Genomic DNA, 22,315 nt, shown 5'->3' with positions numbered 1-22,315 from the left:
GCAGTTTTTCAAAGGCCATATGCAAAAAGGGATGTAAACCTTCCACAGGAGGGCCCTTTCTCTTCCCCACCCTCTACATGTTTCTAATTCTTTCACCTATCATGAAGGAAAGAGCTTTTTCAAAGTAAACATCAGTATTTTGTCAGAAATGTGCACTTCAGGGGGTACAAACTTTCACAGACCAGCGGGATGAAAAATGTGTCATTACTCCTTATTTGTTTAGTTTTTCTCTCCAGCAATAACTGAAAATCCACCACTTTCCAGTTACAAATTATATTCTTCTGAGAATTGTGTGATTACTTTTCAGAATTTCTTCAGCTGTTGCTGTCAGATTGGGTAAATTGCTCCTGCACCCTTCCTATAGTCAGGAATGGAGCAAAAGAAGAGACAGATGCCTCCTGAAGAACACAGGTCCTGTTTTCTACAGCTTTTCTCTTTTCTGTGGAACTGCAGAGATAGAAAATTCTGGTTCTTTTTGGTTCCAGTGTCATAGTTACTTGATTTACAGAGCAGCCCTGAGGAGAAGGACTTGGGGGTGTTGGTTGAGAAACTCAACATGAGCCAACAATGTGTGCTCACAGCCCAGAAGGCCAACTGTATCCTGGGCTGCACCAAAAGAAGTGTGACCAGCAGGTTAAGGGAGGTGATTTTGCTCCTGTACTCCACTCTGGTGAGACCCCACCTGGAATATTTTGTCCAGCTCTGAAGCCCTCAACATAAGAATGCCATGGACCTGTTGGAGTGGGTCCAGAGGAGGGCCATGAAGATAATCAGAGCACTGGAGCACCTCTCCTGTGAAGACAGGCTGAGAGAGTTGAGGTTGTTCAGCCTGGAGAAGAGAAGGTTCCAGGAAGACCTTATAGCAGCCTTCCAGTATCTGAAGGGCGCCTACAAGAAAGCTGTAGAGGGACTATTTACAGGGGCATGTAGTGATGGAACGAAGGGGAATGGCTTCAATCTGGAAGAGGGTAGATTTAGAATAGATATCAGGAAGAAATTTTTCACTCTAAGGGTGGTGAGGCACTGGAACAAATTGCCCAGAGAAGGTTCCCTGGAAGGTTCAAGGCCAGGCTGGATGTGGCCTTGGGCAACCTGGTCTAGTGGAAGGTGTCCCTGGCCATGGCAGGGGGGTCAGAACTAGATGATCTTCAAGGTCCCTTCCAACCTAAATCATTCTATAATTCTATGATTTTCTGCCGTCCCAGCCAATTTTTCATAGTACTGCGTTGCACTCTGGCTTTTTTCATCATTCATTGATACAGACAAATCTTTCTCTTTTTTACCTTTTTCCTTTGTTTCTGGTAAAGAGAGATTCGTGTCACCTTCTTCATAAAAATAATGATCCTGAATTGTAAGGTATGTTTCCAAAAATCCTCACTAAAATGTTACCTCCTGGATCTTGTATTTCCATGGAAGAGAAAACTTTTACATAGTAGAGAAACTAGCTCAGAAAACAAAGTTTATTCATTAATGTATAATTTTAAAATTACTCATGTGACATGATGCAGTTCCTTATTTGCAGCTCAGAACTTCCCTGTATCTGTCAGATCTTAAAAACTGAGAAGGATTTGTCAATCTCGTTCAGTGCAGAAGAGTTTTCTTGCAAGGCACAGGTTTGGTCTTCAGCATCTCTTTGAGGTGAAGCGAGAAGGGAGCAAGGCATTTGGCCATGGCTGTCTGCCTGCTCCTGATTTTTCTCTTTCCCTTGAGCACATCTCTTCAAATGTCTGGTAAGTCTTTGTCCTCTGCTGAGTACGGAGGTTTGCAAGTTCTTTCTCATGCTTTCCTGATGTCCTCCTCGGTGGAGGGTGAGTTTAGAATCTAGGCACAGCATGTAATATGAGACAGTTTTATTCAACTCTTAAATTTGGTGGTATCTGTACGGGCATTCTGTTTCCTTAACCCCGTTTTCAAAGTGGGGTATGAGTGAGAAATATGCCAACAGATGTGGGCATAACCTGGGGAGTGCTGATTCTTGAAAAACCAGCTGGCTGAATGTGGGCAAAAGCTGATCTGAAATGACTCCATTGGAGGTCAGAGCAGCTCCTATGAACAGGGCAGCATCCTCTCAGCATGCATAGAACCGATGGCAGATGGGTGCTTTGGGTTTCTTGCACAGTGTTGCATATTGGAATCCTTTTTCTAAACTGACGGCTTTAAGAAGGACCTTAAAAGCTTCTGTCCGTTAGATTTCAGACCCTCCTACAGCTGAGAAGGAAAAGACACGATGCTGTGTCTGCAGCCCTTTCCCCTAGGAAGCTCCCAGCCAGACAACTGTGGGAGCCCGGTGCTATTGCTTGAATTCACTACATGAGAATTTCTTATGTTCATGTTTTCGGGCAAGACCAAGCTGGGTCTAACCCATCCTCTGCTAACCTTTCTGAACTGCTGCAGCAGGAGAGCTGTGCCAGGGGAAACGCCGTCTGGCTTGTTCAGGTCTGCAGCCTTTCAGGGAAACATCACGGAGGCCGTTCAACCACTCCCTGGCAGCGCTGAGGGGTGGGGGGCTACGAAGCCCCATTTCACTATTCCACCCCTGGCAAGAAACCTTGGGGGGTAGTAAAGCTCAACGGGACAGCAGAGAGAGTTGGATGATGTTGTGGTCACTTAGAGGGGAGTTAAGGGATGCAAGGCGAGCTGCAAAAATGGTCAAGCTTTGGAGCAGATTGAAGTTGTGCCTCTTTTTTGAAGTCGGTCTTAAGAAACACGACCCTATTGTGCAGTGTGTTACGTTTCTAACTACAAGCGTAGCTATTAATGGCACTTAGGATATTTAGTTAGCTTAGCTGTGCTCAGAACTGAAGTGATGATGTTGCAAGTTGTGGCTTCCCTCCTGAGAAACTCACAAGCTGAACTCTGCGAAGAAATGACTTTTTGCACAGTTGACAAAAATTTCCAAAATAATTAGCCAAGAATGAAAAATATCCCACGTGCTTGATGAGCTGAAGACTACAATGTCATTCTGAACCATATAAAAATGGTTGAATTTTGAGTATGTAAAATATTTTTAATAGCTCTGAAGCAAAAAGCCCTTTCCACTTGCAAAATTAAAGCCTGTTTAATCTACTGTGTGGTGGTGCAACTTTGTAGAGCTCATGAAATTTAATAGAGGTCATTTTCGAATGGCATTTTGAGAACAGTGTGCTTTAAGGAGGGATGTGAAGAAGAGCAATTTCTCTTGAAAGAGCTATATTTTCAGCTTCTGTGTTACTTCCATCTTAAGAACATTTTCATAAATATCCTTCATACTCATGATGAACTTCCCTTGATTTCTTTCTCTGTATACTTTATAGATTCAATTTTTTTGTTGTAGCAGACTGTCAAATAGCAAGTAACAGACTTATCTCCTATGAAACCTCTCCTCAGATGTTCGCATTCTCGTTGTATTTTATAGATAGCGGGATATTTTCAATTTATAATGAAGACAGCAAGCTCTGCGCCCAAGCTCAAAACTCTAGCTCAGTCATAACTACTGCTTGTGATGAGCACAACGAGTTTCAAAAGTTTAGGTGGGTCTCTGCCACGCAGCTGCTGAGCATGGCCCTCAAGCTGTGCCTGGGAGTGTTCACCAAGGACGAGGAGGCTGCCGTCACGTTGGAATCCTGTAACAGGACGAATGAGCTCCAGTGGTGGGAATGTAGAAATGAGACGCTTGCAACCCACGGCAAGGATTTATTTTTCAACTACGGCAAAGGGAAGGGGAAGAAAATCAGGTTGTCCAAATCACCAGGCAAAGGGAGCAGGTGGAAAATCCACAGAACTGCAGACAGCGTGTGCTCCCGGCGCTATGAGGGTGAGTACTGAAAATTAATCTCTATTTCTAGGTAACCTGACTGCCCCTATTTACAAAGCATTCCACCGCCTGCTTGTCGTGCGGCAACCCTTTTCTTACAGTGGCCTCAGTAGCGGAGCTGACTACGAATAGGGAATAGAAAAGCAAGGCAAATATGACTATATACATATCTGCGTAACCTGGGAAATGCAATTCTGCCAAAAGAAAGAATAAAATGGCAAAGGCCTATGACGTAGTCATAAGGGAGAATGGGAATTCCGTTTGTTCAGCAACAGTGGGAGGAAATCTATGACTGTTCAAAAGTCTGTCTGATCAACTTGTAAAGTGGCAATTTAAATATATATTGTTGTTGTTACTTGGTTTGAAATGGGATTAACTGAACAAGTCATAGAATCATAGAATTAGTGAGGTTGGAAGGGACCTTTAAGATCATCAAGTCCAACCATTTTGACCATGTAGCATCTCTAAAAGTTAATTTCTAGTTAACATAGATGTAATCCACTTTTAATAGTGCTTGCCCGGTGTTTTCCAGGCTCAGCAAGAAGAAAAAGTTGGAAAAAAAACTAAAGGGAAAACAGTGCTTAAAGCTTTAGGAGGCAATAAGGCCTAACACCCTGACAAAGGATCGCTGTAGAGTCAGATCTCCTTTTCCATGCATTATTATCCCTCTCGGGATATGTAGAGTGGGCATCCCACTGGTAGGTTGGGAAGTTAAATAACAAGGGATGAAATTTTTCTGTGCCCCGCACCAGTTCCAGCTGGAATGATTGATGCTTGTCATAATTTTGTTCAGACAGCAGCAGATTAGACTGCACAGAGATGGGAACGTCACTTCCCAGCGGAGTGACTTGCAAATTTAAGATAAAACTTCCTCTTATGAAGAGTAATCAATTATTCTCATATCTCCTTTCCAAGTCTCTTCAACCATATGGGGGGGGGGGGGAAATCATCCGAGGACAGCAGTATGTGTGCAATGGGAGAAGCTGAGTCACAAGCACCTCTGACACGGTAGTCCAGATAGCAACGAAAAGAAAAAAATTAGACAGAAATTAGTCTAAGGGCCAAATAAGGGTTGTTTGAGAGTCTTAATACTGAATATCTTGCCATAGTCAGGGCTAACTGGCTCAACAGCCCTGGAAGGCTTTGTAGTAATGAAGCATTGATGTGTTGAGCTCTTGCGCAACTCAGCTGTGTCCGTAGAGGGCTGCCTCTGAGCAGACACTGTGGTGAACATCTGATGCTAACTGTCTACTATTGCTCTATGTGTCTCTCTGTAGATATCTACACACTGGGAGGAAATGCCTTTGGTGCACCTTGCGTGTTCCCTTTTAAGTTTAAGGGTAAATGGTACGCTGAGTGCATCCCTCGGAGCGACAACACAGGTTCTTTCTGGTGTGCGACTTCTTCAGATTTTGATAAAGACCAATTTTTTGGAAATTGTCCACTAAAAGGTAATTTATTTATAAAGACTTCAGGAAAGGCATTAAGCAAAGGTTTCATCCACTGTCATGGTCAAAGTGTCCTTGGGATGTGGAAGTAGGATTGGACTGGATTCTGGCTAGCCTGGTTCAAGGGTGGGCTATGCAATGACAAAATGAGCTATCTGCTCTTCACTCTCACTGTTCTTCCAGCTGAGATGAGGAGAGTTCTATGGTGCCCCTGAGACTGGTACACACAGGGAGTATTGTGAGGGTGGTGACTGGGATTGATGGCAGAAAGAATATAAAACCCCTATGACTCGGTGAGAAGAAAGTCAGGGCAACTGAAAGGCAGAAAGAAGTGCAATGGATGAGGAAGGTGAGATATAGGGAAGGAGGAGACAGTGACGTATCATAGGATGGAGCAGAGAACAGGAGAGCTGGAGTGAATGGAAGGGTGCAGGACATAAACAGTGACCTTCGCTTGCCTTTGGTGTTCCTTACACCCACGAATCACCCAACACAGCTTTCCGGTAACCCCAGCACAAATACCCTACCCCTTCACCCCTGCTTCATATCTGATTGGAAACAATGGTTTCTGTCATGTTGGGAGGTCTGGGAGAGCATAAGAGGGGTCCCAAGATAAGAAATCAATGTGGAGACCACGATTTTCTGTATAGGGAACAGGGAAATGTGTATGTACAGGTAGAATATATCAGAGTGGGTTAACGTGGCTTGAACTGTGAGAGAAGTAGATGAGTTGTATAAATAAAAAAGAACAGGGTGAATGTAGAAAAATTACATGTGTAAGGAGAAATAATTCCTTATGTTATTAATGTATTATTAATATTGAATGGACCAAGTATATATGTGGGAAAAACTATGTGTGAAAACTTAGTAAATCATACAGTTACACAGTTTTAGTCTGCAATGAAGATTTTATTTTCTGCATTAGCAAGTATGATTATCTTGTCAAGTTGCTGTTATCATGTTTTACAGACACGATCCACAGTGACCTGTGGAAAACAAATCCTGTGACAGAAACCCACTATCAGATAAACTCAGAGTCACTTTTGACATGGCACCAAGCAAGAAAAAGCTGCCAGCAGCAGAACGCAGAATTATTAAGTATCACAGACCTTCATGAAGAAATGTATTTATTAGGTAAAGTAAAAAAATCAACAAACAAATTAATGAATACGGTTAAAATGTAGCTCATCCAAGACCTTTAACATGGGTTCTTATATTTACCATGTGAAAGTAGGTCTTAGTGACATTTGTAAAAAAATCTTGTCACTTTCTCACAAAAAAAAGAGTATTAAAGTAGTGGAAAAATATAATAAATATAATATAATATAATATAATATAATATAATATAATATAATATAATATAATATAAATTCAAAAAATCTGCTATGACACTTTTTGTTTTTCCATGCTTTAAAATTTTGTTTCAAGTTTTATTGATTAACGTACAAAATCAGAGACATTTAATAACTTGACTGTTGGTTTCTTTTGGCCATTTAGGGCTCACCAGTGACCTGGGTCTCAATGCAAGGCTCTGGACTGGTCTTTTCAGTGCACTTGACAGTGGCTGGCAGTGGATTGGGGGCAGTCCTTTCAGATACTTAAACTGGGCTCCAGGTAACTGAACTTTTCTGAAATGATGATAAGTGTCTGAGCCAGAATTCTCTTCCTTGCCCCAAATTCCTGTTCACTTATTCCTTTGGTTTCACAGAATTTTCACAGATTACAGGGGATTATGGTAAAAGTAGGATATTACAGTAAGAGGCGTCACATCAGAGATGGATCGCCATTAATTCTGAATTTCCCAGGAAAAGCAGATAGCTCACCTAAGAAAACAGTTAAAAACAAATATCCACAGCTCATTCTACTTTTTTTTTCCTTCCACAATTTTCTCATCAGGCATATTATTCAAACAAATTCGGGAAAAAACAAAATCATGAAAAATTATATAAAGAGAATGTAAAGAAAAGAGAAAAAAAACTGAAGAGAAAGATTGCATAAAAAATATTTTCAATTGTTCTTCTCAGTCACTGCTTATGAAGTTTATCTGATGTACATTATCTTAGTAAATTTCCACTCTTTTCTTGGGATTTAAGTCACTGTCTTGAATGTTGCCATATTATGTATTTTCATGCTCGCTGCTGTGACTACAGGGAAACCCAAAGGGTGAGCACTCCTGTGGAATTAAACATGCCTTTCATGTCCAATGTTTAACAGTAAAGGATGTTGAGTTGTTTGCAATGCTACCACCCCACAAGGATTTGATAAAAAAGCTTCATTTGTATAAAGGTTTTGGTTTTTTTTCTGTATGCTGCAGCACTTCAAACACACTGGATTTCTTCTTAAACAGTGCTTGGGAGAAGAGCAAGTCTCATGTTTGAGATGTTGGCCCTCTTGGCCATCCCAGCAGTGCTCCCTCGTCTCCTCTCTTGGGAATTATCACTCTAAAGAATAATACACCCGTAGCTTTGCAGCTGCAAAAGATTTGTGCTTTTTCTCCTGTGATGAGGTGAACATTTTTAATGTTAACAGGGGGATTCTCTGTCTGTTGTGCCTCTTTCCTAAAGGAAATCCCTCTGAGGAATCCGGAAAAATATGTGGGACCTTCCAAGGTAGGAACGGCAAATGGGAAAACCAGATGTGTGATCGGAAACTGGGATATATCTGCCAAAAGAGAAACTCCACTTCAGATTCCTCCACTATTGTCTCAGGTAAGCTGGTCTTAAAATAAGGCTATTTTTGCAGTGCGTAAGAAGCACTGGGAGGTTGTCATACATGAAATGACAGTATATTGTCAAAACAAAAGGGTTACACTTGTTGAGGTGAGTCAAACACTGGGAAGACTTTAATTTTCTGGCTCATTTTAAAGATGATGTCTAGATGTTGTTCATCATTTTGAATAGATCCCAGGGTACTAAAGAAGGCAGGATAATGTATTTAGTCATGTTACCCAGGCCCCAAAACACTGATGAATACCTAAGCTCAGAAAAATACACTAAAAATGTGCTCTGCAAAAAGATGTCAGCCGGAGTTCCTGTTCCCCCTGCTCTCTCTGACCCTTTTTGCTCTATTCTGAAAGGAAAAAATCAGAATTTGGGGCTGGCACCTTTTCCCAACTGAGTTCCTTTTCCACCTGGGGCAAATTAGATTTTATCTATGTGAAGGAAATGGTGTGCAGTTACTTCGGCTGGGAATTCCCAGTGTGTTACTAACTCTGCAGTAACTCCCTCAAATACATATATACCAGTATATATGACTATTCTCTGGCTTGGGGGATCAACGGCACATCACAGCTGGCATCTTGTACATTCTGGCTGCATCCAGACAGCTTACTGGGAATGGTTTCTGGCCCGTGCTAACCTCCAAACCGTGCCTGGGTGCTGCCTTGGGGAATGCGAGTTCGCACGGGTCAAAACTGTGTTCAGGGAGCATTGAGCGGTGTGTTTGATCACTCGCCAATGTTGGGTGCACATCCTGCCCTCTTCAGTTTACTTTATAGGTGCAGACCATGTGAACCTTCAAAGCAGCAGAAGACGGTTGGCCAATCTAAATTGACACCAAGAAACAGCCGCTGAACAAAGCGTGTGGCATTTCTGTGCGGATGGGATTTCTGACACGTCCGGCATAACATAAACGTGTCTAGGCTCTCTGATACGTGATTTGGGCTTTGCAGGAGCTCCAACTGGCTCCCGAGCAACTGGTGTTTCCAGAGAAAAAATATACAAAATCTCCGAAATTCACCAAGATAAAGTCTGTAAAACATGGCCGTACCCACAGCCTCACTGAGGGGGATTTAACACAGAGCTGTGCCCTGCAAGTTTGCATGCCAAATTACTCAGTGGTTATTTCATTCTTTAAAAGAGTTTTTGGAGTAGCTCCCAGCAAAACTGGGATGCAAAAATCTGTTTTGTATTCTTTGTGATCCTCAGACTTTTGCTTCTCTCCATTGTATGTGTGTCAATATTTAAAGTTCGTGTCAGTACTAGTAATTTTCTTTTTGATTAAAAGAAAGCACTGAGCAGGACTGCTCATTAATTGTTTGAAATCACTTTTTTTAGGTGACTTAAAGCCTTTTAAGTGCCCTAGGGGATGGGTTCCCTATGCAGGTCATTGCTATAGAATTTACAGAACACCCAAAATATGGAAAGAAGCCCAGTCTTCCTGCAGAAAAGAAGATGGAGAGCTGGCGAGTATTCACAATATTGAGGAGTACAGCTTTGCAGTGTCTCAGCTTGGGTACAGTGAGTATTCCTGCCGGTCACTTTTTCATCTGGAATCATGCTATTGTTAGTATTCATTTAATCATTGTAACCTTGATCTTAAATGGTTTTTAAAAAGTCCTTGGTCAGCAAAAAGTGGGTGTGAGATGTGATTTTTCCATCTTAAGCCATACCCATATCCACAATTCCCTTTGTGTTCCCAGAGCCAGACGATGAGCTGTGGATTGGTCTAAATGACTTCAGGGTTCAAATGTATTTTGAATGGAGTGATGGGACACCTGTGACTTATACCAAATGGCATCACGGAGAGCCGACCCACACGCGGAATAAGGCAGACTGCGTCGTTATGAAGGGAGAGGTAAAAATCCCTCTCCCACTGCCATGCTTTCTTCTGTCCTTTGTGCCCCCAGAAAGGAAAACATTTGTGAAAAAAAAAAAAATGAAAAAAAGTAAAAAGGGACAAGGATTTTAAAGGCTTTTAAGAACTCGGTTTAATTCAGAATATCCCAGTGCGCAGAGAAACTGGGGAGCAGATCTAGGAAGGTACATGGTGGAGCACCAGAACCAGTACACTGGGCTGAGACTTGGTCTGCAACAGTTGCAACAAATCTGTCTGAAACTGACGGAAGTAACTCGTCACCCACATTCAGCATGGCTGATCATAGCTGCATAGTACATTCTTGGAGCAGCGACTTTCTTATGTTTGCCCTAAACCACGTAAAATCTAGGTTGATTAGAGCTACTTTGGAGGCTCGTGTTACTGGAGGCGCAAAAAGTTAGGTACAAAAAATTTTATCTTGTTTTATATTCAGCGTAAAATGACACGTCATAATACTACGGAAAAAAGGCTTAAAGAATACAGTTTTCATATTTTGTGTTTAGTTTATCCAGCATTTCCTTGCTATCGTCATCTGCTTATATGAACGTAATAAATACTATGCTGGTGACATTAGAGTGGAAGAGCATGCTTCCTTCTTGCTCTCATCAGCCACTGAACCTTTAATACCCGCAACCCTCATTCTCACAGCTCTGAGGAAATGTGGCACTCGCCGTCTTTATTGTGCTCTCTATTTGGGGGTTGCGGAGAAAGCATCAGGGCAAGGAAGAGAGTTGAAAGCCTCAGCCATGAGAAGAGAGAAGGGTTCTTTCTGAGGGTGGTCAATATTCCTGTTGGATCCGGGTTTTCTCTAGATTTCACTTCTTTTTGTGGTTTCTTCTTACCGTGCTCAGGGTGGATCCTGGGCTGACAGCGCTTGCGAAACGAAACTCGGTTACGTCTGTAAAAGGAAACCTTTGGCAGAAGAATCAGGGGAAGCTGAGGTTACTTACCCAGGCTGCCAGAAAGTAAGTGTAAAACAAAAGCAGTGAAAGGTTGTTGCATCTTACTTTCACTGTCATTGATGGTGAGTATCACAGAAGTCAATTATTTTGACTGTTCTTGGTGGAGCCCTAAAAAAAATTTCATTTCACATGTATTGATACATCTCAGCCTAATGGGGAAATATTTTCTTTATTTAAACAAAATTTAGGTCAACTTCTGATTTCCCACTGCCTTTCACGTGCGCTTCACTCAGCTCCCTCCCAGTGCAGAACTGGTCCCTTCACCCATAAAAGCTGCTCTCTGCGTGACGTTATTGGGTTGCGTGCAGCCTTCTCAGGTCAATCAATCCGCCCTGGGAGGCAGGAATATTTGAGCTGACTGTTTTGCAACTTGTTCGTAGCCTCTCACAACAGCTACGTTCACATGAAGAGAAAGCAAAGTGGGCTTTATGCAGGAGCCCCAAAGTGTCCATGAGCGTGCTCGCCAGCTCCAGGACATAACCACAGCTCACTGCTTGCAAAGACCACCTCTGTGTCCTTTATGAAGGGGCAAGACACACAGCTGTGGTTGCAAAAGCTATGTCTGATTATCCTCTTCGTTTCCCTTCATGGTTTCTGAGATTAATTTTGAGCTGGGATGTGGCATTAACGTGGCTTTTGGAAGCGTACAGTGGTGCGCGCTCTGACAGCCCCTCCGTGCATCTCTGCTGTTGATGCTGACAGGGCTGGATGAAGCATGGCTTTTACTGCTACTCCGTGGGGCAGTTACCAGCAACATTTTCGGAAGCAAACAAAATCTGTGAAGAAAACAAAGGTTACCTGGCCACTGTGAGAGACAGGTAGGGAAGCGTAATTCTTGTCCTTTTCATACGCGCGACCAGGATGGAATGGCCAAACAGAAATCTCTTCTTACTTTGCGGATATTCATAGTGTCTCGTGTGACACCACTCCTTTGCTGGAAAATTTATGGTAGAATGGAAGAAGTACTACAAAATACATCAGGGGCTTTTACGTCCTCAATACAAACATTCAAGCCATTGCTACTACACACCTACACTGTTATTGACTCCAGGGATTAAAAAATTGCATCAACACCAAATTGACAGATCGTTTTAAAATTTATTTAACTAAAAATAAACAGAAAAATAAGGAATTATTTATTTCCTCTGGATTTGAGCTTTTCAGCCTTTTCTTTGCAACAAGCAGATCTGGAAATTTACCCTTTTTAGAATAAGAGTAGATTTTTTTCCCCAGAGTAACAAGATTTAAAGAACTAGACCTTATCATAAAGCTCAGTAAAAACACTGTAGCACTTATTTATACAGAATGAATTACACATATGCATTAACACAAGTGTTGTTTGGCTTGTGCTGTTCTTACAAATGAATAGAATCGCTCTAAATTATAAACACGATTTACTTTACCAAAATATAAAATAAAAATTAATTTATGTAAGAGTTAGAACTCTTAACATAAGATCATTGCCCCTGCTTCAATCCATAATTATCTTTTCTCACATACTAACAAATCACCTTAACTTTATCAGATTTGCTACAATGAACTGTTTGAAGAAATGAGCAAATGACGATAAAATGCGATACATCAGTTTGGTACTTATTCTTCACAGATATGAACAAGCTTTTTTGACTTCTGTAATTGGATTCAACCCAGCAAAGTATTTCTGGATTGGTCTCTCAGATACAAAGGAGCAGGGGACATTCAGGTGGGCCAACGGGGATGTGGTCACCTTCACCCACTGGAACGCAGGGATGCCTGGTACGTGCCACGAGGGCCACTGAGTTTCTGCTCTGGGGACCTGGGAAGTGAGGGTTTGGAAGCTAAATAGTGGTTTAGAAACTCCGCTGGCATAAAGTGGCAAAAATGACGTTGCAACTTTCTGTTTGTGCTAAAGGGGTTAGAACAGGGATCATGGTCGCTCCTTCCAGTAGACCATGTGGGACTGCATGTGTCCGTTGGTACCATTTGCTGTTGTTTGATGGCTTTGATGGGTGTTTCATAGTGAAATGTGAAAAGAATTTGATAAAATTTATTCGTGGATTCAGTTGAAGTGCTTGTGAGCTACTGTGAGCTGCTGGCATCCAAACGCAGGGAGGGCAGGTTACATTTAATGAAGTAGCCTATGCTGTGAGAAGATGCAGCTATTTATAAATAAGGTTTAAAAATTTTATGTTTCATGAAGGAAGCGAGTCAGGCTGCGTGGCCATGATAACAGGAACTTCAGCTGGATTGTGGGATATTTTGAACTGTGACGAAACAAATATGTTTCTCTGCAAGCAGCTGGTGGAGGGAGTGACCCCCCCTCCTCCTCCAACGACGACCCCTCTCCCATTGTGCCCAGAGGGATGGCAATCCATTCCTCAGAGCAGCTTCTGCTTCAAAGTAAGTGTTTAACTTCTGAATGTAAACACTTGTCATTGCAAATGAGAATATGTTTTGTGTATGCATGGAAGGTGGATTTTACCTTGCCCACCTGATACAGAGTCTGTGGTAACAACATGTCTCCAGCCATTGCCAGGTGGTGTGAAGTGCTGTATGTAGGTTGAACTGAATTTGGAGTCACTGGGACTTGGAGATGACAGGAAAACCAAACCTGCAATAATAAAATGTGATAGAAGACCACAGGCTTACGGTTGCACAATTAAATACTAAGTGATAAAATTAGAGACCAGGAGACCAGATGAAGGATAGAAGACCCTAATGCTGTTTCTAAATTTCTGTAATACTCAACAGAGTATTTAATTGTCCACTTTTTATAGATCTTTCAGGAAGGAAGGGAGAAAATGCAAACGTGGTTTGGGGCAAGAGATTTTTGCAGAGCCATCGGAGGAGATCTGGCATGTATCCACAGTGAAGAGGAACAAAACCTAATAGCTAGCTTGTAAGTGCCTGCACAGTGCATCGTTTAAATGTGTGTGTGATTAAAAAATGACCTTTCTGAAAGACATAAAGGATTTCTGATGATCTACTTTGCAAAGACAATGTATATCCTTGCAAAGCAGCAGAAGGAAAAGCATAGAAAGGGGTGAGCAAAAGGGTTTCTTGGCAGGCCTCTGGGACAGTGGTGCTGTGCATTGAGGTGGTCTGAACATGCACAAAAATGAAAGAAGGATCATCAAAATTGGTTTCAACGGAGTTTAGTGCAAAGGGATAAAACTGATCTTTTTAGCTCATTTTGATCAGCAGATGAGATACTCTTGATTAAAGGAATAGTTTGGGCTGCTTTCTTTCCTTAGTTAAGGGGAAAAATTGGGAGACTAAGGAAAGCCTGACCTATTGATGTGCTTATATAAATGTTTAAATCAAGACTATGAGTACAGACATGCCTGAATTTGGATGCCTAAGCTACTTGGCCGAACCAAAACCTAAAAATATATTTTCGTTTAACTCAGTATTTGTGGACTCATGACAGCTGCCCATGAAACTCTGTGTTTCACTGCTTCCTGCAACACGCAGTGCCACCGTGTTCTTCCCCACATGACAATTGAATGATTACTTTATATGACTATCTTAAATGATACTTCAAGCGTCAAAACACTGAGAATAACGTAATGATATATATTCTCCTTCTCTATTTCATGTGGTGTCTCATTGTCTATATTTGTAATGATTCAGAAAGAGAGATTATCTTCACTTCTCTTTCTGGATGGGTTTAAGTGCCTTGGACTCCGACAGTGGATTTATATGGAGTGATGGCTCACCAGTGAGTAAATAATTTATTCTTCCATATTTTTGCTTAATTTTCCATGTATATCTTGGCAGATAGTTCTCACAACTCCTCCTGTACAAGCCACAAGCGACCTTCAGTCTTTACTACCTGATTCCACTCTCGGAGTTAGTCTTTATCTTCATAGTTATAGATGAAAGTATGACATTTAGAGTAATGAAATAACACCAAAGGTGATGGAATATCTCTCTTGATCTAAGCAAATCTGTCTGTATTAATCTCTATATTCCCATCTGTCATTTACTGTTAGAAATAATTTTGCGTGTCTGCACAAGCTAGGCTTTGTTGCCCTCGCCGTCTTAAGGAGATCAAGGTCTGCAAGGCCCGACTTCATGTGGCAGCACTGATGGATTGTCTCAGGTTGAAACATCAGAGCAGGATAATCAACCCAGGGGTCAGGTGACAGTACTTATGTAATTCTTTCTAGAGCTTGGCAGGAGAACTTAATCTCTCCTGATAGCAAAGAGGGCAACAACTTCTTGGCTTACTAACACGTCTTATAAATACACAGACGAATCATTATGATATGCAAGGGTCATGTTCTTCTTACAAGGTCTGGCATCAAAGCACAAGATGGATGATGAAATCAAATGAAGTACATTCTTCTTTAACAGGATGATAAAAGACAATTGTTTCACTTTAAAAGGAAAATAGTAACAAAGCTGTGTTTCTGCTCTAGGTGAACTTTGAAAAATGGGCACGTGGAGAACCAAACAACTTTGATGGAAATGAAAAATGTGGCGTGTTTAGTGGCTACAATAATATGAACTGGAATGACTTATTTTGTGAATATATGCGGGACTATGTTTGCCAAATAAAAAAAGGTAAGGTGACTTTCTTCCTTAAGCAACTTTTAGAGACAGATATGAGTATCCTTCCCAGGTCTGATTACACTATCTGCACGTATTAGAGCCAGCTGTGCCATCAAGCCCAATGAAACACTTAATACATTTTAATTTAAATAAAAGCAGTTGAGAACTATGAATTCACCTGTGAGATACAAATGTAAGGTTGTATATGCAGCATGTTGAGGAAGTGAAATACATCAGCCTAAAGTTGAGCATAGTTTCTGGAAGCTTAACTTGTAATTGGCTCTAATATGGTATTTTGCTCAGCGTAACATCTTTTTTCCTGGTATTCTGAGAAATTCTACGACAAAAATAAGCATGCTGAGTAACTCTTAAGATTCATTTTATTACTTGGAATTAAAATGCTAACAACTGTATAAATATATTTAATTGAGAAATGTCTGAGAAACATAATATACTCAGGTATTGATTTACATTGCAGGAGCACCACTGAAACCAGAGCCTACTTCCACATTCAGTAAGTCTCATTCTTTCAATAACAGAAATAAATTAATGCATAAAGATGTTAAGTTCTATTACAGACTGCTTAATGTTTTGCCTTGCAGATTATGAATATATCGTTGGTGAAGATGACTGGATAATATATAATCACAAGGAATATTACTTCAGCAAGGAAACAATGCCTATGGAAAAAGCCAGGGACTTTTGCAAGAAGAATGGTGGTGATCTTGCTGTTGTTGAAACTGAAAGTGAAAGAAAATTTCTTTGGAAATATGTAAGAAATGTGTTTTACTTAAAAAATGCACTGCTCTGTCCTGCACCCTTTTCAGCTGGCTTATGAAATATTAGAAAGTGGTCCCCATCATAAAAAAAAAAAAAAAAAAAAATATATCAGTGCCACCTGTCATGGACTTATCTACTTAGCAGCTTTCCCATAATCATTATTTTGATAAATTGCTACATGTAGACAAAACCTCAGCTTCTTTTCATGAACAGTCTCAGGGAGCAACTTTCAAAAACCTTGCTCTGTTTAGCTGAAACCTACAGTTGCTGAGTGCATTTTGGTTTTCAACTCTTTGTTTTCACAGACTTCAAGAAAAGCTTTGTCCCTTTTTTCTCAAAATGTATTTCAGATTTTCAGTAAAAGTTTTAAGCCAGAATGTTTTCTAATAGAAAGAGTACCTGATAATGATATACTCTTTTGGAAGTAGTTTCATACTATTAAAAACAAATATGATTCTATCCTTTCCTCCACATGGCTAAGTACTAAACCCCATCATTTACTTGTAGCCTTTCGGCAAATCCTCATTATGTTTTCCTAATTCTCTTAAAAATATTGTGTTACTTTATAGCCTGCTTAAGAGGTGGTTCTTATCTTCTTTTTGCTCCATTTCTTTTTCATCCTATTCTGCTCTCTTTTTTAAAAAAATTAAATACTGGAAATTGGAGGAAAATTTTGTATTTTGCAGTTCAGCTGCACAATCCTAGGAACTCCCTATGCTTTGCGTACTATACAATCATACAACCGAAACTAAACCAGTTTTTGAGAGCTTGCTTATTTTATTTGAAATCTGTTTTCTTACAGCTCATTAAAATTCTCATTTTTTGTGTTTTAGGTTTTCTATAAAGACTGGGGAAATAACTTTTATATTGGCTTAAGTGTGAGCCTTGATAAGACATTCCAGTAAGTAAAAACAAATTAAGTTTTTCAGACTCATGGTGTGAATATTTGGCATGGCTGTCTGTAAGATTGTTGAAGTTCAGTGACTGACAAGACATGGCTGTAGACAGATTTTTGACATAAAGTTTTAAAATACAAATCTGCTCCTGCGGAGAGCACTTCTCTCATTATATTTTCACTAGCTATTTCCCCTTCTTTTGGTTCTATAACCTGCTTTTTCATTGTGAGGTTGAGATGTTCACTCACAGCCAGTGCAGAGTCATCCCCTTTTCCTTGTTAGGTGAAAGATAAAATTGGTTGGAGGACTCTAGGAGGTTCCAGATGGTACTTGCAGACATTACTGAATATTCAGATGATCAAAGAAAAAAAAAAAAAAAAAACCAACACAAAAACAAACCACAAAAGCTGCAGTGAGGTGTCACGTTGGTTTTTAGCGTTGAAACACCAATACTGGAAAGCCCTTGTCTGGGAGGTAATTTCCAGATGGTTTTACTGTCAGAGCCCAGGGCAGGACAGCTCCAGGCTACGTGAAGCCATTACGCTTCTACAAATGTCTTCAGAAACAAATTGCCCTGGGGATATACTAAACAACCCATGGAGCCTTGAATGAGTTACACACACATTTCTCCTGTGGCACTCTTCTCCACCTCCCCGCCAGTCCTCCAGTTATCGTTCTCCCCTCCCCCACCACCCCTCATTCTTTTCTGGTGCCTTCTCCTGGGATTTGAAGCTTGGTCAGACGAGTCTCAGCCTCTTCTTTCTACATCCCATCCACTGCTCAGAAAAAACTGTTGTTTGTCCAATTCTCCCTTGCTTTCTCACTAGTTTCATCCTCCTCCCTGCTGGATGACAGTGCCACTATTTGTCTTTATATTATTTCTCCTGGTTTATTATGTACTGGTTTTTCCTATTTGGCTCAGGAGATTTGCAAGTGGAAGCAGCTGGGCATCCTGTTGAATCCCTTATTTGTAGTTTACTTGCAAAACACACATAAAGTTGCTTACTCTCCAAAACTGGAAAAACACCAATCTGCAGCTGATGTTGTCTGGAGGCTCTCAGTCCAGCACACTCAGGCTTTTTCACTTTTTTCTTGGCGATGTTTTGAGAATAAATTTGTGGCTCGCCAAACTAGGAAATGATTGTTGCACAACTGAAAGCAATATCTTTATAACATTAAAATTTCCTTTGTTTAACAAAATGGTTCCAAGTGGTCCCCAGTGTGTGGTTCAAGGCTCCTTCTTACCCCTACAATCTTATATTACTGCGTTTCGACCCAGAAAATTACCAAAATAGGCTCAGGTTTCTGTTTCTGTGCTCCAGAGCAAAGCCAGGTCCAGTGCTACACTGGTGTGTTTCCTGCAGGCTGTCAATGCTTAGAGACCCAGAAAGGCTGGGACCACCAGTTGAGAAGATTAGTTCAGACCTGATCCAGTTCAACAGAGTAGGCAGTTGGCGTAAAGATATTTTTCACTAATTCCAAGTGGAAGTCTTGGTTTTCTTTACCAGAGAACAACAGTTGTTTGTAAGCTAGGATATGGGAAACTTAAAACACAAAGCCCTAATACGTCCTTTACAAAGAAATATTAATTAATTCAACTTCTTTCAGGTGGATGGATGGAACTCCAGTGAACTATGTTGCCTGGGCTCCAAATGAACCCAATTTTGCAAATAATGATGAAAACTGTGTGGTCATGTATGCCCAAACAGGTGGGTGCTGTAACAACATTCAGTCTTCACGGTGTGGCACAGGCTTGGGAGGGTCGCAGGTGCAGGGCTGGGTCATTTATAATAGTGAGCAGGCTGATTGACAACGTAAAAGCATAGGAAAATAAAATCATATTCTCTTCTTTCTTTTATGCACTTTTAAAAAATTCAGCTCTATGTAGCTAACACGTTGGATTACACCTGCAATTTGATTCCTGGCTTTGTCAGAAAAATTCATATGATCATAGAATACTTTGGGTTGGAAGGGACCTTTAAAGGTCATCCAGTTCAACCTCCCTGCAATGAGCAGGGACATCTTCAACTAGATCAGGTTGCTCAGAGCCCCGTCCAACCTGACCTTGAATGTTTCCACGGTTGGGGCATCTACCACCTCCTGGGCAATCTGTTCCAATGTTTCACCACCCTCATTGTAAAAAAAATTCTTCCTTATATCTAGTCTAAATCTACCCTCTTTTAGTTTAAAGCCATTCCCCCTTGTCCTAGCACAACAGGACCTGCTAAAATGTTTGTCCCCATCTTTCCTGTAGGCCCCCTTTAAGTACTAAAAGGCTGCAATAAGGTTTCCCCAGAGCTGCCTTCTCCAGGTCGAACAACCCCAACTCTCTCAGCCTGTCCTCATAGGAGAGGTGCTCCAGCTCTCTGATCATTTTTGCAGCCCTCCTCTGGACCTGCTCCAGCAGGTCCATGTCCTTCTTATGTTGGGGGCTCCAGAGCTGGACGCAGTACTCCAGGTGGGGTCTCACGAGAGTGGAGTAGAGGGGCAGAATCACCTCCCTTGACCTGCTGGCCATGCTTCATTTGATGCAGCCCAGGATATGGTTGGCTGCAAGAGCACATTGTCAGCTCACGTTGAGCTTCTCATCCAGCAGTACCCCCGAGTCCTTCTTGGCAGAGCTTCTCTCAGTCCCTTCATTGGGATACCTTTGTCCCTTCATTTCAGCGTGAACAAATCAGTTAAGCATCAGACCATCTGCAGATAGAGCTAGTATTGTTTTTCCTCTACCCTCTGTCCATTTTATGACTGCCTCTCGAAGACATCAGTGTCTGTTATCATTTGTGCAGTTCCTAAAAATCTAGGGCTTGGGCATGGCTTTGATTATTGCTAAACAATGCTATACACTATTTTAGTTAAAATACAAATATCCTTTAATACACAGTTGCAAGTAATTGTTCTTACACTAGCCAAGCACTTAGTCTTCTTTGGAGCAGTTAATCTCTTCTACTTTTAAACATTTCTAGTCTCTATCTGAGGTAATTTTCCTAGGCTCTGTTAGAGGTCAAATGGAAGGAAGTGAACACTTAGCGAGTAAATATTATGTCCTGTTTTGGAGATCTTCTTGAAGATTAGATGAATTATGTCCTTAACTTCACTGCGTTATAATAACAATATCTTCATGAAACATAAGGTACGATTAGCTCTGCTGTAGATAATTACCTTGTGTCTGTAGCTAATGAAACGAATGTCATTTTCTTGTTTATTCTTGATCTGTTAAATGGGGATGATAATGTTACATTCTTACATCACGTTTCCATAGGGAGAAATGATATCCAGAAGACTGTAAGACTGTGAGAAGCTCAGGTAGTGAGGTAACAAGGATCAAGTACCTTATGTAGACAGGGTGATTCTACAGATCTTACAGTCCTTAGAGAGGTGAATTAAGCATTTGAACTAAAACGCCCTTTTGGCAATGCTATGGTTTTGCAGTATTGAAATATTTCTGTTCTCGGACAAAATATTGATATTCTGAATGTTGCTGGAAACCTGAATATTTCTAAGCAACATACATAAAAATTACTCATTATTTCTGAGGGAAAGAAATACAGATACAGGTAATACAGGTAACAGAAATACAGGTAGTCGGGTCTAATTCCTATGATAGGTTTGCTTTAGGAAAGGAAACTTTTTATCCCAGTCTCAATTGCATTTTGTTTTTCTTTTATTCTAATTTGCTTTCAGGTACATGGAATGATCTCAACTGTGGCAGCGTTGAGTTATTCATCTGTGAAAGGCTTAACGATACTGTTCGTCCAGCTGTTGCTCCTACTTCACCACCACCAAAGGGTGGGTGTCCAGAAGACTGGCTCCTCTTTGATAACAAGGTGCAGTATGAAATGTTAGTATATTGTATTTTAAAAAGAGCAGAATAAAAACTATCTTAGATTCCATTTTTCAGTTGTAGCAGGGTTTTCAGTTATCACAAAATATGTTCTGATTGTGTATATCTAAAAACTATAAAAATACGATTCCTGAAATATAAATTATAGCCTCTATTGAGATCACAGCAGTTATGAGGGAGGTCACGAGACATGCAAGAAGAAAGAGCAACCTTATATTTTTGCTAGTGTTTAGTGTTGCCAAGGATGTTTGAGCAACTTTGCTGGTGTGGAGCTGTTGTATGTTCTCATTTACTCTGCTGAGCTTATCTGGCTGTCGCAAGCTGCCTGGACACTAATTTTCCCTGGGTCTTAAGTCACTAAGGCACCTTTCCTTGAGCAAATTTATCATTATTATTTTTTTTTCTACAACCAAATGTCTGTTAAGGTTTTAAATAATCCAGGTAAAAGCTTCACCACACTTTATTATGTAAGATCACTCAGCCTTCTTTGAAGACAATACTCCACGATAAGAGGTTGTATGTATTGAAAATCCATAGACTGTCAACAATGAAGCTGTAAAAGCTATAAAAACACAGCGTACACTGTTGAGAATACACCTAGCAATGAAGATAATCCTTGATTACATTGCCTCATCTAGCTCCATCTGTTTTCCTTTTGGCTAAGCTAAAATATGATTTCAGTTTGATGCAGCTCCTTTGTTTGAGATTCGCTGCTGCTGTCTCCTCTTTCCTTCCCTTTCTCAGTCTTGGGCAAAAGAGTCACAAACTCGGAGTTTGTTCTTTTTCACGGTGCTCTCTCAAGCTACGAGGTCTCTCTCTTCCTCACCTGCTGGAAGAGGAACTTCCAAAGGCTCCTTCCTTGATTCCTCTCCAAGTGTTTACAAACCACTTCTGACTGTCATGGACCTGCCTCCCTTCTGCCCAACTTTTTGCCCAAATTTCCTGATTAACTTTTCAGTTGCATGCTTTAATTAGCACATTTAGGTTGCTTGACTCTGACAAAGCTGTGTAATGACGTCTTTGTTAAATCTCAAAGATCATATTACAGGAAATGGTAAATTCATGGTTCTCTTTGTAATGTCAGAATCATTCTCTTTCTGTGATTATCCTGTGAGAACCAAAGCTGGTTTGACAAACAGGGCAACAGAAGCCGAGATGTTGAACTTCAATACCGTATCTCATCCTTGTTTGTTTTCTGAGGTCTTCTTAGGCATTCCTCCCACAAAATCACACCTCAGAAGTGTGGTCAGAAGCTTTAACATAACTTCTACTAAAATCATTGGACTAACATATTCCTTCTTCTAAGTGTCTGCTAAAATATTGGTGTTTATGTTAGTTTTCTAGTATAGATCTTCTCTTTCATAAAGACCTAAACACAAGCTAGAAAGGACTATTAAATCAGCTAATCTCCTTTTTGCTTAAAATATCCAGTTTATCTTGTTCGTTACCAACAAAGATGC

At 40.7% G+C, this 22,315-nt stretch overlaps 1 protein-coding gene across 1 annotated transcript in view; it reads left to right on the top strand.

The window, feature by feature from the left end:
- Positions 1-1,669: 1,669 nt before the first annotated feature.
- Positions 1,670-22,315, top strand: part of LOC309669024 (macrophage mannose receptor 1-like) — a gene marked incomplete at its 5' end in the record, with an annotated part of 34,063 nt that continues 13,417 nt past the window's right edge. Inside the window, 20 exons of the mRNA XM_082479592.1 lie at positions 1,670-1,730; positions 3,395-3,793; positions 5,071-5,244; positions 6,211-6,375; positions 6,739-6,855; positions 7,806-7,949; positions 9,297-9,479; positions 9,662-9,816; positions 10,689-10,802; positions 11,502-11,617; positions 12,406-12,558; positions 12,983-13,178; positions 13,556-13,677; positions 14,412-14,499; positions 15,203-15,347; positions 15,814-15,849; positions 15,938-16,107; positions 16,949-17,016; positions 18,620-18,720; positions 20,696-20,838. Of these exons, the coding sequence (XP_082335718.1) occupies positions 1,670-1,730; positions 3,395-3,793; positions 5,071-5,244; positions 6,211-6,375; positions 6,739-6,855; positions 7,806-7,949; positions 9,297-9,479; positions 9,662-9,816; positions 10,689-10,802; positions 11,502-11,617; positions 12,406-12,558; positions 12,983-13,178; positions 13,556-13,677; positions 14,412-14,499; positions 15,203-15,347; positions 15,814-15,849; positions 15,938-16,107; positions 16,949-17,016; positions 18,620-18,720; positions 20,696-20,838 (2,850 nt within the window). The remainder of the gene's footprint in view (positions 1,731-3,394; positions 3,794-5,070; positions 5,245-6,210; positions 6,376-6,738; positions 6,856-7,805; positions 7,950-9,296; positions 9,480-9,661; positions 9,817-10,688; positions 10,803-11,501; positions 11,618-12,405; positions 12,559-12,982; positions 13,179-13,555; positions 13,678-14,411; positions 14,500-15,202; positions 15,348-15,813; positions 15,850-15,937; positions 16,108-16,948; positions 17,017-18,619; positions 18,721-20,695; positions 20,839-22,315) is intronic.

Source organism: Vanellus vanellus (assembly GCF_965231255.1).
Source record: "Vanellus vanellus genome assembly, chromosome: 2".
In the NCBI taxonomy this organism is placed as follows: domain Eukaryota; kingdom Metazoa; phylum Chordata; class Aves; order Charadriiformes; family Charadriidae; genus Vanellus; species Vanellus vanellus.
The sequence above is the reverse complement of the archived record's forward strand: the minus strand, read 5'-3'. Positions and strand labels throughout refer to the sequence as shown.